The sequence below is a fragment of the Lottia gigantea genome (assembly GCF_000327385.1).
Source record: "Lottia gigantea unplaced genomic scaffold LOTGIsca_41, whole genome shotgun sequence".
NCBI lineage: Eukaryota > Metazoa > Mollusca > Gastropoda > Lottiidae > Lottia > Lottia gigantea.
This window is the reverse complement of record NW_008709421.1, coordinates 1,716,649-1,731,835: the sequence shown is the minus strand read 5'-3', so window position 1 is coordinate 1,731,835 and position 15,187 is coordinate 1,716,649. Positions and strand designations below refer to the sequence as shown.

General features: G+C 35.5%; 1 protein-coding gene across 1 annotated transcript; it reads left to right on the top strand.

The window, feature by feature from the left end:
• Positions 1 to 14,625, top strand: LOTGIDRAFT_191687 (hypothetical protein; the record flags this gene model as incomplete). The annotated part of the gene is made up of 3 exons (XM_009060266.1): positions 1 to 850; positions 12,934 to 13,141; positions 14,504 to 14,625. Coding segments are annotated over exons 1-3 (1,116 nt in total), but the record flags the coding sequence as incomplete, so codon positions are not given.
• Positions 14,626 to 15,187: the final 562 nt, after the last annotated feature.

Here is a 15,187-nt window from a genome sequence, read left to right as displayed (position 1 = left end):
ATCGGACTTTAGACCCAAAATGTTTCCTTTCTTGTCAGATATGGTTTTCAACACATAAGGAATTATGGCAGCTGTATTGAAACATTGGAGAGAGGCGGCGACATTGCTACTTGTAACACGCAAACAGTCGGGGAAAAATGTTAAGTTTCAACCTTTAAACTCTACAAATACAACACAAAAAATCAACACAAACAAAACCGCATTAGTAGGCCTTATGGGAGATAATTTGGATGTTTTGCTGTTAAAGCGAAGCAGTAAAAGTAGATTTATGCCAAGTGTTTATGTGTTTCCTGGAGGTGTAGCAAGTGATGCAGACTTTTCTGCTGACTGGAGGTCATATTTCCTTCGTGTTAATTCAGATCTAGCCTTAAATACCTTTAAATATGTTCAGAAAGGGGGAGTTGATTGTCCTATGTTCAATAGAGAAAGAGATCCCCAATTTTGTTATATCCCAAGTGAATTGGCTTTCAGAATTTGTGCTATAAGAGAAACTTTTGAAGAAAGTGGAGTGTTGTTAGCCAGAAAGATTGCAGACTTAAAAGACATCACAGCGGATTTCATGGCTAAATCACCTATTCTAGGTACTCCTATCCATAATGAAAAAGATATATTAGAATATTGGCGAAAGGAAGTGTATGCAGACCCATCCAAATTTTTAGCCATGTGTAAGGAGCTGAAAATTATCCCTGATGTATGGTGTTTATATGAATGGTCCAACTGGCTAACACCAACAGGATTAGATTCATTTTCCAAGAAATCTGGTCGAAGATTTGACACAGCCTTTTTTATGGCCTGTGTTCCTGAGAAACCTGAAGCTATGCATGATGAAGGTGAAACAGTTCATTTGCAGGTAGGCCTTCTCTACCTTTAAATTTGGTGATTTACGAGGTGATATCATTTTTTGTACGCCCACATTATAATATATTTATTGTTGCCCCTATCCATCTGTCTGTCCACAATTGGCTTGTGAACACGACTACAGACACTACAGTTTTCAACTGATTTTAATGAAATTTGTTGTGATCATTTATATTGATGAGGTCTTGGCCAAGTTTGAATTTGATTATTTTTCTATAAATGGTTTTTGAGTAATTGGCAAGTAACAATGGGTCAAATTGGCTTGAGGGCACGAAAAATACTAGTTTTTATCCGATCTTGATGAAACTTGGTTTGCATGTGTATATTGATGAGATCTAAGTCAAGTTTGAAATTGGTAATTATCAGATGAACAGTTCTGGGGTAATTGCTCTTTTTATACACCCACATAAAAATGCGGAGCGTATATTGTCTGTCCACCCACAATTGCTAGTAAACACTCTACAAGGCACAATTCTTGATTGATTTCGACGAAACTTGGTATGGTTGTTTGTAATCACCAAAGGATGAACCCTATTGAAAATCAAAAAAATCGAAAAATATTTGTGTATATTGAATATTTAGTTTGAGTTATTGCCCTTGTTCTTAAAACGCTCGTAAACACTTTAGAAGGCCCAATTCATGATGGATTTTGATGAAACTTGGTGTGAGTGTTTGTCTTGATTATTTGAAATTCATTATGCCACTAATGACTTTGTTATCTTGTGTGACAGCTGGTAGTGGGCGTATATTACTTTTCCTGACAAGTTGTCTTTTACTCTTATTAGGAGTTGACGGAAGGCATATTTGACAAAATTTATATTTATTAATCTTTAAGCTTTTCTTGTCACTAGTAAATAAACATCTGTGTTTTTGTTTGAATAATTGAGAGGTTTATCGTGATGGTTTATCAATAATTAAATCATGTGTTGCGAAAGTTACGTTGGTTTTTGTGGTCAAAATTTTCGATTTTCAATTTGCAAGAAACTGGTTCAAACTAGGTACCGGTACCGGTACTCAAAGTTCAAGATTTTTTAACACATACAGCTCAGTGACCTAGATAAGTTTCTTCTTTACATTTTGAAATGCCACTTATTTTATTAATATTCAGAGACACATCAGTACGTGCACATTCAGACATTGTAGCCTTACTAAAATGATAGCTTGATAATTGTGATAAAACATGAAATTAAGAATAGTAAAATTGCAAATTTCTGTCATATATGATGTAATGAATGACACAAGTACCATACTTCAAATAATGACCTAAGCCATTTGATCTTCAAACAATGACCTTGACCTTGATGCGAGGTCATTGGCGGTGATTAATCAGCAGCTATCTTTTGTTTTCATGCAATTTTGTGTTGGATTTTATCAATAATACAAGCGATTATCTAATCGGCAACAGTGGTTAAGATGCATAGGCATACTGGACGGAGGCCTGTTTGGGTCGACTGGTTTGCCCTAAAGTTTCTGACGAATATCTCCTGTTTTTCTGTTTGTTTTCTATGAAATGCCAAAACGGAAAAAATCCAACTTAAAATAATCACATACCAAGAAGCTCATATTATATACCAAAATCTTGAATCGTATACCAAGAAATTCATATCAAGTACCAAGAATTTTATTTATATACCAAAATCATTAAATTATGTACCAAGACTAAAAGTTTGGTCCCAAAAACTGTATTTTATTTTTATTCTGAAAAGATGTGACTAATTTTAAAGTGATACTATGTCTTAGAATGAACATAAAATTTAAGTTCTCAAGAACTGGTCGATATAAGAATATATTCATCAGTGAACTTACCTGGTGTTAAAGTTACAACAGAATCCCTGGAAAATTGGAAAATTCATAAGACTAGGTAATTATTGAAAAAAGCTTAATCTTAATATTAACCATTTTTCAATAGTTAATTGCATATTTATAGATAATTTTTTTGGATTTATCGGATTATATAAGGATCCTGTTTTGTTATTTATGACACCAGGTATATCTACTGATGAATATTTTGGTCTTATTGGCCAAGTTTAAAATTTTTCAATTTTATGTTTATTCTAAGACGTAGTATTCCTTTAATTATGTTCCAAGAATTTTTTTTATTTAGACCCCCAAAAATATTTTGTGTTACAAGTTTTTAATATGTACCAAGAATTCTTTTTGTATTCCAAGAAGTTAAAATTATGTTGCAAGATATTTTAGGTCCAAGATTCACGTGATCATTCAAGATTCACACAAACTGATGATGTCATCTTCAAACATTATCTAGAACCTAAGGCATTTTAACACTGTTTAATTTGATTCGATCACAATTAGGCTATTTATATGATAAGCATGGATTTGATTACCATAATCAATTTAACGTTACAAGGTTACAAGTTTTTCGTTTTTTTATGGCTCCTATGGGCGGGGAGGTTAATCTCTGTAGCATTACGTTTTACTGCCGGGTCCGGGGTTGGGGACACCTTTCACTGATTATATTGAACCAAATATTTTAATTTGTTACAGTCGCACAAACATAATTTCTTGAATGTATGTAAATAGTCTTCAGAAGTACTAAGAAAAGCGCATGATTCTTTCAAAAATACCTCAAACTAGGAATTTCTATAGAGAATTTCTCTATTTTGAGACTGAAGTATGATCTGATCTTCAAAACTTCAGCATGGGTCATAGTCTTCAGAAAGGACGGCAAAGGTCGAGATAATACCTTCGGATTTTTCAACCTGGTTTCCCCGTCAGTGATGCAGGTACGAGGGGCTGACATGGAAAAAGCATCTAGTCGTTCGGATGGGACAATAAACCGAGGCCCCATGTGCTACAGGCTGTGCACGTTAAAGATCCCTCTACAGTTGGAAATCGAAAAAGAGCAGGCTAAATTTCCCTCATTGCACCCTGCATGGCGTTGCTCGTCTTCATTAGCCCACATGGTGCAGAAAAGTAGGACGTAAAACTCCATTCATTTCATTTTTAGAAAGAAGAAATTGATAATGTAGAAGTGTTTTGGTTTTAATCGACCAGAGGTCATCTAAAAAGCACAGTCTGCTGCAGTAATTACATTAGAATATCTGGTCAGATTTATGGATCCTGCAGATGTACAGCTAAAGGCTGTGAACTCTCCCTTAGTAGTTGTCAACTCTTCACCACTGGCACTGAAAGCTGAAGTCGGAACCCAGGTGGCCTCTTCTTCATTTATCTTATTTTCTAGTTCATCTTCATCATTCTTGAATATCCTGACCTTCACAATCGAACAGTTACCTTCACAAAGGGGTTCTACACGTTCATTGGATTGTTTTTTTTTCCTACCCCTTTTTCAAGCATGATGATTTGTTACACGCCTTTAAATGTTGTTGAACCAGGTGATTGCAGCAAACCATCTCGAAATATTTGCATTTCATTTCCAACAGGTTCGAAAATTTTATTTGAGACTGAATAGTCGTCTGACCCAACCAACTTGTTTTTAATGAAGTCGTTCTAGAGGGCTGTACTATTGGCAGGTTTTAGGGACCTCCAGCTGTCGACCAACATCACCGTCATGTCATCCCTGCTTGGCAATGGAATTTTCATCAACCTGGTTCAACGTAAGCTGAGTCTCTCACTCCCTGTATTCTTTTTGTAAAAGGTGGTGAATGTGAGTGTCATTCACCTGCATGTCAACAGTAATGTCACTGTCAATCACAATGATGATGGTACCTGATGCTAAAAGAATTGGCATAGGATTTTTCTTATTGGAAGTCATCTTTTTAAAGACTTTTGATCTTTCCCTACATATCATGTAATTCCCTTAACATAGGTCTGTTCTTCAGCCAATGACATTGTATTTTGAATAGAACTCTCATTCCGATGAAGAGGAATTTGGCTCCAATCGATCAAGACAGGTTCCTTCTTGAATTTTTTTTGATAAGAAGTACCTTACTCTACTTTAAGTACGTTTCTTATACGCCCAAATTTGTTCGTGAGCGCAATAGAGACTACAGTTTTCATTCGATATTGTTGTCGCCCCTGTCCGTCTGTACGTCAACATTTCTTGTGAGCACTATAGAGACTACAGTTTTTATCTGATTTTGATAAAACTTGGTGTGATGCTTTAGATTGATAAGATCTCGGTCAAGTTCGAATTTGACATATTTTCAATGAACGGTTTTTGAGATATTGCCCTTGACTTAGAACGCCTTGAAATTTGTTAAAAATTGTTCGTGAGCAGGATTGAAGCTACAGTTTTCATCCGATTCTGATAAAACTTGGTGTGATCATTGGAATTGATAAGATCTCGGACAAGTTCTAACTTGATGCATTTTCGATGAATGGTTTTTAAGTTATTGCCCTTGACTTTGTTAAAACGCGTCGAAATTTGTTAAAAATAGTTTGTGAGCAGGATTGAAGCTACAGTTTTCAACCGATTCTGATGAAACTTGGTGTGATCATTGGAATTGATAAGATCTCGGACAAGTTCTAACTTAAGGCATTTTCAATAAACGCTTTTGGAGTTATTGCCCATGACTTTGTAAAACGCTTCAAAATGAGTTTGTGAGCACAAAAGAAGATTTTGATGAAAATTGGTGTAATCAATGGAATTGATAAGATCTCAGACAAGTCTAATTTGACGCATTTTTGATGAACGGTTTTTGAGTTATTGCCCTTGACGTGTCAAAATTTGTTTGTGAGCACAATAGACGCTACAGTTTTCAACCGATTTTGATGAAACTTGGTGTGATCATTGAAATTGATAAGATCTCGGTCAAGTTCTAACTAAATTTTTGATGAACTTTTTTTGAGTTATTGTCCTTGACTTTGTAAACACGCGTCAAAAGTTGTTTTTTGCCCTTAATTAGAGCTGTGCGATTTAATTGTTTCTTGTATTTGGGTTATTGATATTGATTTTAAAAAATTACTCAGCATAAATAACTGGCATATATATATGTAATTGCAAAGCGATGCAAGAGCGTAACAGCTGGAGAGACGCCATAGGTGCCGGAAGCATGAAGGGAGTGGGTTTTGCAACAGTTTTAAATACATAAGTTTCATTTGTGACATTTCTTAGGTTTCGGGGAAGGGAGGGTTTGATTCTCCCAAATGTACAGGCCTAGGGTGGAGCAGACACTTTATTTAGAAATTACGATTAAGGGTCTTGATATTGGGTTTTCTTCTGTTCTTATTCTGATCTGAAATTAGAAAAAATAACTCGCCCAATGGGCGAGAAGTATAGTATCTGTTATGTACTGATTGTTTTTAGTTTACTATGAACAATATTATCATTTAAGTTCTTATTTTTTGAATATGCAACTATCATTTTCTGCTTATAGACATGGGGGAATTTCTCTTGAAGGCTCTTATATTGGGCATGAACTATCTTGCTTGCTCGATTGCTGGTTGTATTGAACGGGACAACAAAGGGTGCTATGCCTACATTATGATGAATATGTAGTCCTATAGATCTTGCTGTATTCAATGTCTCAATCCAATGGGCTTCCCTAGATTAATGGAATTTGGTAGTTTCATCTTCGGGCAAGTCAATTGAATGGTCGTCGAGATTGAAATGATTACAAACAGGCTTGTCTTTCTTTAATTTGATGTCCGACCTATGAGCATTAAAACAAGTTCGTAAATTATTCTTAGTTTCTCCTACATATTGTTTGGGACATTTCTTGCATGAAATTAAATCTATTACATTCGAATGTTCACATGTTAGATGTACCTTTTATTCGTAGAGTTGCTTACAAAATAATGAGTTTCTGATGTAAAGGGACATGTTTTGCATCTACTGGACAAACTACTACTATTTGTGCTAATAGGGATTTTTTTATGTTTCGTAAAAATTGTTTAGAGTATCCACGCTCTTTCAGTTTTGAGAAAACAATCGTACAGGCTTGGTTGAAATCAGAAGAACTTGTACAAATTCGATGAAATCTTGTGACTTAATTATACCAGAAAAGGTATGTTTTGGGTGAAAGAAGCTCTAGTGCAATATTTGATTATTTAACTTTAATATCCAGTTTATTTGTTTCTGCTATGGAATCTCCCTTAAAGACTGTGGTATCGAGAAAGTCTATGCTTTTGTCACTCATGTTTGCGGTTAGTTTGATAGAAATATGGTGGTTGTTGAGAATTTCAAAGAATTCCCAAAACTGTTCGATAGAATAAGTCCAAACCATAAAAATGTCATCCAAAAAGCGTCCGTAAAAAAGTGGGTCAAATGGACAGAGGGGCAACACCTCACGTTCCCACTCTGCCATGAAAAGGTTTGCGTACGAAGGGGCGAATCGTTTGCCCATTGCTTACCCTGAATTTTGTAAATATGTTTTACCATTAAATGTGAAATCGTTTCAACTAAGACAAATCTCTAAAAGCTGTAGAATTGCATCGTCGTGTCTGTTTGGATCTGGGTTTCTATTAAAAGCTTTACGAACTGCCGTTAAACCAGTAGTGTTATCGATATTGGTATACATAGAAGAAACGTCAATAGAAATTAAAATAGCATTAGAGGGAACTCGAAGATTTTTTTATTTTATTAACAAAATCGGTTGTGTCTTTAAGGTAGGTACGTTGACACGCTAGAGGTAGTAAGAAATGATCAATGTATTCTGACACTGCATATGACTCACTACCACAGTCAGATATAATCGGACGGCATTTAGGGATTTTATTCGAGATAAACCACTCCTTGGTTGGATTCTTATGGATTTTATGGTGGTTTCAAAAAAAAATATGTGCAGATTTTGTTGAAATCGTTCAATGGATGGTCGGAGATAATTTAAGTTAGCTATCTTTGGTGTGGGAATAAACTTAAGTCCGCGGTCTAAGATTGAATGCTGAAGCGGCTCAAGTTAACTACAGTTTGGGCTAGCGGTGGCCTCTCAGTATTTTTATCCCCAGTAATTAGTTTAAAGACTTACTCGATGCTTGAAGGTGGTGTATCCAAAACAAAAAAATGCTGTTTGCTGTTTGCTGTTTTTGGAGACCAATGAAGATTATCGACTGGTTCGAATTCTTCTTCGTAGGGTGGTAAGATTGTTGCGCTGTTGATACTGGTCTCCATTATCATGTTGTTGAGGGTGCTGGGGTTCTGTTGTGCTTTCTTCGAGATTTTATTTGAAATGGGTATACATGTGAAGATGATCTTGGAGTTTGGGAAGGTTTTGTTGGCTGTGGCGATTAATTTCTGGGCTTGGTTAAAGGAGGTCTTTGGTAGCTGATCACGGTTTTTAAGACCTACATGACGAATAATGGTAGTAGGTTTGGGATCATGGTCGCATAATTCAGGATTGGCTGTATGTGATGGATTTGGGCACCGGGGTAAGAGTGTATTTCGGTGTCTGAACTGGGTTTTGGTAATTCGATTCAGGTTAGATGATCCAATAATTAGGGAAGAATTCTCTAGAGCAGGTAGCTTCCATAATGATTTGTCCTTGGTTTGGTGATAATACGGTTTGGTAGCGGATATAATGGTCGTCGACGGTGTGATTGGTACTGGTTTGGTAGTTGTTAGAATTGTAGCATGGGGTACGGACTGGGATATGGTTCGAGGGGGGAAAGGTCTGGATACCCATCTCGACTTGGATGGAGACTGAGGGGTGGTTTGCTGGTCCAAAAACGCACAGAAGGAAGAAAGGTTTGCGGATCCTGGATCATGTGATGAAGATATTGTGGAAGGGGAAGACAAGTCTGAAAGTGAAAAGAGAAGGGGAATGCTCTCTCTACGAGAGCGTTTACCTATGTCTGCTGGACTAGGAGTAGGTGAACATGGGCTCGTTTAGGGGTTTGGTTCGGCAGTGTGGTGGCTCTAAATGGTGCAGGTGTAGTGGTCATTTCAGCTGGTTTTTTGGTAGAATTTGGTGATTACAGCTTAAGTGAGACGTTTCCCACAGGGCATGAGAAACAATGCGGCCGACGGCAGGTGATGATAAAGACTTCGTACGAATGGTGGTCAGCTTCTCTTGAAGTGTGGTTTGGTAATGGTCGATCAGGACCTGCGTAAATTTAAAGAGAGCCATGTCCGATTGAGGGATCTAATATTCGCGTCGACAGCTGATGTTATCATTGCTGGACGGATAAAACTATCCAACTCAGAAACTTTGCGTTTGATGGTAAACGCTGGTTGGCCTTGCTGTTGAAGGGTAAGGATTGCCAAATGATGGAGGCACTGCAAAACTTGGAAGAACACCTTCATAAAGGGTTCTTCCTCCTTATGAGTGGGGACTGGTTGGCGTCGGTGGGCTGGTAGTAGTGTCTGTTGTTGGTCAGGTCGATGGTTACCTCTGGATTGGTAGGCTGTGTTGTAGGTAGGTCGGTGATTGGGTGGGATATAGCTTGATGGGTTGGTTGGTGGTCGGCAATTGGTAGGTGGTAGAGGTCGATGGAAGACAGGGCCGTTGTAGGGTACGTGATATTGGTTTGGTTGGCGATTAGTGTTTCTATGTCTGGCTTCGTGCCTGTGGTTGTTGTAGTTGGGGAGCATAATGAAAATAACTTGAGGTTAGAAAGGGAATGTACAGCGGATGGGGATATATAACGTAAGATGAAAGTTATGATGAAAAATGCAAAAATATATATTAAGGTGATAAATAACGCTAACAATGATGTGAAAAATTATAACAAGTAAAACAAAAACTTATGCAATTGACACAGAGCGTAACAGCTGGAGACACGCCGTAGGCACCGGAAGCATGAAGGGGGTTGGTTTTGCAACAGTTTTAAGTACATAAGTTCCATTTGTGACATTTCTTAGGGTTAGGTTGAGGGTTTGCAACGGTTTTAAAAGTAGGTGGCTATTTAAATGTATATTATGTGAGCACCATATGTGCGATAAGCGAGCGTTGCGAAGCGATGCAAGAGCATAACGGCTGGAAACGCCGTGGGTGCTGGAAGCATGAAGGGGGTGGGGTTTGCAACAGTTTAAATACATAAGTTCCATTTGTGACATTTCTTAGGGTTAGGTTGAGTGTTTGCAACAGTTTTAAATACATAAGTTCCATTTGTGACATTTCTTTGGGTTAGGTTGAGGGTTTGCAACAGTTTTAAAAGTAGGTGGCTATATTATGTGAGCACCGTCAAAAATAGCAGACTAGGTACTTAAACTAATAATTTTAAACATTTTCTAAAATAGCGCAATTTTAGCTAGAAATAGATGAAAATAGTGCCGAAAATAGAAAAGTGTGGACTTGAATAATTTTCAAATTTTTCTAAAATAGCGTCTAATAGCTAGCTATTCTCAAATATAATCCACACTTCATAAAAATTGCAAAAATAGTGCAATTTTAGCTAGGAATAGCTTAAAATAGAGGCGAAAATAGCAGGCTGGATACTTAGAATAATTTTAAACATTTTCTAAAATAGCGCAATTTTAGCTAGAAATAGATGAAAATAGACTCGAAAATATTAAAGTGTGGACTTACAATAATTTTAAACATTTTCTAAAATAGCGCAATTTTAGCTAGAAATAGATGAAAATAGACTCGAAAATATTAAAGTGTGGACTTACAATAATTTTAAACATTTTCTAAAATAGCGCCATTTTAGCTAGAAATAGATGAAAATAGACTCGAAAATATTAAAGTGTGGACTTACAATAATTTTAAACATTTTCTAAAATAGCTCTTTTTCATCTGAGTTTAGCAGATATTGTTCTAAAATAGCAATAGAGGCAAAGAACAAAAAAATTAAAATAGCTAGGTCAACTCAGATCCCACTGGCTTGAAACATCTTGCTCTCACACAACATCCATCTATCAACGTACGAACTAGAAAGATTAAGAAAGATAACTAGGCTATATTAAGTTTTATTTGATGTGCACAATCGATGAAAAAAAAAATAACAAGGCTGATGAAATCAAAAACGTCAAAAGCCATGACTTCTACTTCATTCACTTTTTACAAGGGACAGTCTAAATGCATTTTTAAAATTTATATAGTATAGTTATCTCAAATACAATTCTACAATTCATAAACATTTTAGTCCGAATTCGCATTCATAAGTTTTTTGTCCCAGAAATGATTTGACTTAGAGAGTAGGCCAGGTGTAGGCCGAATGTCAACAAGTGCTAAAAATAGAGTTAGGGAAATTCCATGATAGATAAAAAACAGAGCTATGAACAATTTAAAAAGATTTGCACTGTCGCATATAATTATGGACCTTTTTTTTTATAGGATAACAATCTTTGAATTTAACTCACTTTCTACATCATGCACATATGATTCAACAAAATTTCCATAGCCCTTCGTGTGAACTGCTTTTGGTATCCGCCCTTGTTTTGCCCAATTTTCTATGTCGACTTCTTTTAAAGACGGCAAGGACTTTAAACTTGATGTCCACTGAGGAATTGATGGTCCTAAACGGGCCATTACTTTGATTAATTTTGTGTAAATGAAACTAGGCTTTCAGAGGTGGTTAAGGGTTGTTAGCCTAAGAGTACGACATCGTCTGCTACAAGTCGTGTATACCAACCTCGTTTTCCAATTAAAATGGCCGACACGCAAGAAAGGTGTGTGATTTGACTCTTCTCATTTTATGTGGTTTCTAAGATTGTGACGTCATAAACCTTATGAGGTCATATTGTAATTTTAATCTTAACTGCCTTCCACCATTGTAGTTTGTTTCTTCCCCTTGGCCCCGTTTCTTAAAAAATCTTACAATCAATCGTAAGTCTTAAGTGCTGATTTGATCATATATAGCGTTTTTCAAAATATCGTAAGATCAAAATTACTGTAAGTTAACAACTAATTCTGGTATAAACTTACAAGTGGTCAAAGCTGTCGTAAATAACAAGCGGTTGAACCAAATGGTCTTTTTTTCATAATAAATAACTTAAAAAGAATAATTTGACATCAGAGTTGATCCGTTAGCGTCTTTGACTAAGAAAGAAATTGTCCAGCGGTACTGGCCACTTTCTTGATTTTTCGTCTTCGTCTTAGTTGAGAGTCTCCATTTATTTTCGCTTCGGCAATGACGTCAAGATAGCGATAATGTCATCATAAAGTTTCATTGACTGTGGAAATCAAAATTTCAGAAAGCTTTCAATAAACTGAACAATTTTGCCTCGCCCAAAGAAATCATACTTTAGAAAACGGTGTTGCTGAAAAAGGCCTACGGACTACGTTTCACTTTTTTTGCTAAATGAGCAGAACATATTTAGTTAAAACTACTAAACTTTCTGTAGCTTTTTAGCTTTATTTGCCGATGTTAATAAGGATTTCCCTTTTACCAGAGATATATATTCATTCAGTAATCTCTTTGACGATAACATCTACTTGATTTTTGTCGCCTTGCCTTCTAAAGGCATTTTGTCTTCTGTTACTAAGCCTTTTTTTTTGCATGCTAAGTTTAACATCTCGATCGTACAACAATTTTTATCGTAAGATCGTTCGTGACACTTACAATAGCCTTTGAGAAACGCACGTAATCGTAAACTTAAGACAGGCCCCATTTCTCAAAAGATCTTAAGTCGTAAGTGTAATTGATATTAAAAATATTATTGCCCCTGTTCTTAAAGATAGCTTGCCAGGCAAGGTAATATACGCCCACTGGCAGCTTTGATTTTTGAATAAAAATATTAAGCAGTACAGTAACAATCACCAGTATGAAATATTCAACCTTCAGTCATACACTTCTTTTGAACTCTTTAGGGCGTCAAAATCTATCAAGAATTGTGCCTTCTAGAGTGTTTACAAGCTAAAAATTTAACATGTTTTCAAGAACAAGGGCACTAACTTAAATATTTTTCGATTTTTCTGATTTTCAATAAGGTTCATCCTTGGGTGATTAAGAACACTCATACCAAGTTTTGTCAAAATCTGTTAAGAATTTTGTCTTGTAGAGTGTTTACGAGCAAATGTGGACGGACGGACGGACGTGGGTGACAATATACGCCCCCCATTTCATGTGGGCATATAAAAACGCGTTCAAGATTTAATCTGTGAACACTCTAGAAGGCCCAATTCTTGACAGATTTTGATGAAACATGGTAATATTATCCAGTATCGCCTCAAAAAGTTCAAAAGAAGTGTATGACTGATATTTCAAGAGTGTGTCATTAAATTCAACCCAAAGGCAATCAACCAAATAAGCTTATACTATTCTATCTTTCAGTGGGGTTCACCAAAAGATGTTTTATATGAATATGCCCATAATCAAGCACAGATAGCTCCACCACAGTTATATGAACTTTCTAGGTTATTTAACTTCGCGGATATTAACCATCTCCATGAATTTGTATGGAAAAGAGAATTACAAGGACTTATTAGATACTTTCCAATACAGATAAAGTGCCAAGATGCTTATTTATCCGTCTTACCAGGTGAAGTATTTTTGAAGTTTCTCTCATTGATCCAACAAGCTTATTTTGTTGCCACAAAAGATTATGTTTCTTCTAGATGTACTTAGATCATTATTACAAACCACCAATTATGAAAACCCAATGGCATCACTTCTGGGGAAGGGAGGATTTGATTCTTCCAAATGTACAAGTCTAGGATGGAAGAAAATGGAATAAACGGTATGGAACTACTGGATATTTTTCTTCTGTTTTGATCTAAAATTAGATGAAGTAATAACTAAGAGGTTAAATTGTTACAACTCTAAATCAAAGTCACTTTTTGATATTAAATAATGTCTGATGACCTTTTGGGTCAAATCATGCCCCTTCTGATTTTACAGGGGTCTAAAAATGGTCTATTTTGCAGTACTGTAGCCATATTCATAATAGAAGAGTTTCACTTAATATTGCATTTGAAGATAAGCAAATGTTGTAAATTTTTGGATACTTTAAAGCTTTAATCTCAGATGATGATGATATTTACTTTTCACTAATGCTTTCACATAATGTAAATATTATTTTTGATGTCTGACATGTGCTTTCTGATGGGTGTTACTGAAAGTTGATTTTGCATATTTTAAGTGTTTAAAACGTGCCCCAAGTAGAGCAATAATCATTGTAGTCAGCATGAGCATAGGTAGTTGTCCTAATTACTTGTTTCAGTCAATATTCTTCAATTTCAGTTACCTACATGCATTTATTCATGTAGAGTTGCAGAAATATATTCAAATCAATCTATTGCATATGCAAAATAGTAATTGGTATACCTTTGTATTTGCATGAATTTTCGTAACACGTCTGCATCAGTACCATTTAGAAAACACTTTATTTTTAATTATTTTAATTATAATGCGGTCATAGTCAACCACTTGTATCTTTTTTAATGTATAACATATTTTATCTGTGGAATACCTCCCAATTTAAGAATTTTTTATGTTTATGAGTGAATGAGATCATTTCCAGAAGTGTTCAAAATATTTTTTGTTTGCAATCAATCTTACATTTTACCATTAGATTCATCCACAAAATTTTAATTATTTTCAGATGAATCAATATTAGAATAGTTTAAAAAACGATAGTATTTGCAAAGAAATTAACTTAAAAAGTCTAAATCAGTTGAAAAATGAGTTGTTTATTTGAGGACAGTTGGACAAACATGTTTGAAAATGGATACATCAAATTTAGTTTCATGAGTAATTACAGAAATTTGTATCATAATATAATGTGTCTTGTGTAGTTTTGGATTGCGCTCTGACCATGATTTAGAAAAAAAAATTGCCATAAAGAAAACAAAGCATGACATTTGAAGGAATATAAATAACTAAATTTTGATTTTATTTTCAGGAGATGGTTTATATCCTAAAGAGCCAAATGTAGAGACTGGAAACCAAGTAGATGAAAGGGAGGAAACTCTTGCAGAATTAAAAAAGAAATTTCCCAAACAACATAGAACTTATTTAAGTGATCATTTACATGTATCTTGTAATATTGATATGTATGGTGGCCATGTTAGACCTCTGTCTGAAAATTCCAACATTGGTGATAAGGAATCCAGGCACATCAATTCGAATTTATAGGAAAAATAAAATACCCACACATAGTAACAGTTTGTTCATCTGTTGGTATCTCATGAGATTTTCTGCACAAGACTTGGAATAAAAGTGCAAATGGACGAGTACCTTAGTGCTGACTATAGCTAAATAGACCACAAATCTATCCAGAGTGATTAAATTTTTAGGTTGCTTGTATTGTGTTGTCAAGGGGGGTGATTGATGTATGAAAGGACCACACCAAGTGTTTAATTAACAGATGTTTATTCACATATCAAAAACTCTGTAAGTACAAAGAATAACATTACAACATTACATTTACAATCAATTTATATAGGGTGTCCCAAATTCGATGGGTAGTATCTCAGTTGTTGGTAAACTTATCTAAAATTCTCACAGATATACTTTAAGATGTCCAACCCTGAACCATATTTGAAACTCCTGTTGTTTTGAACAACTGAACCATATGAAACATATG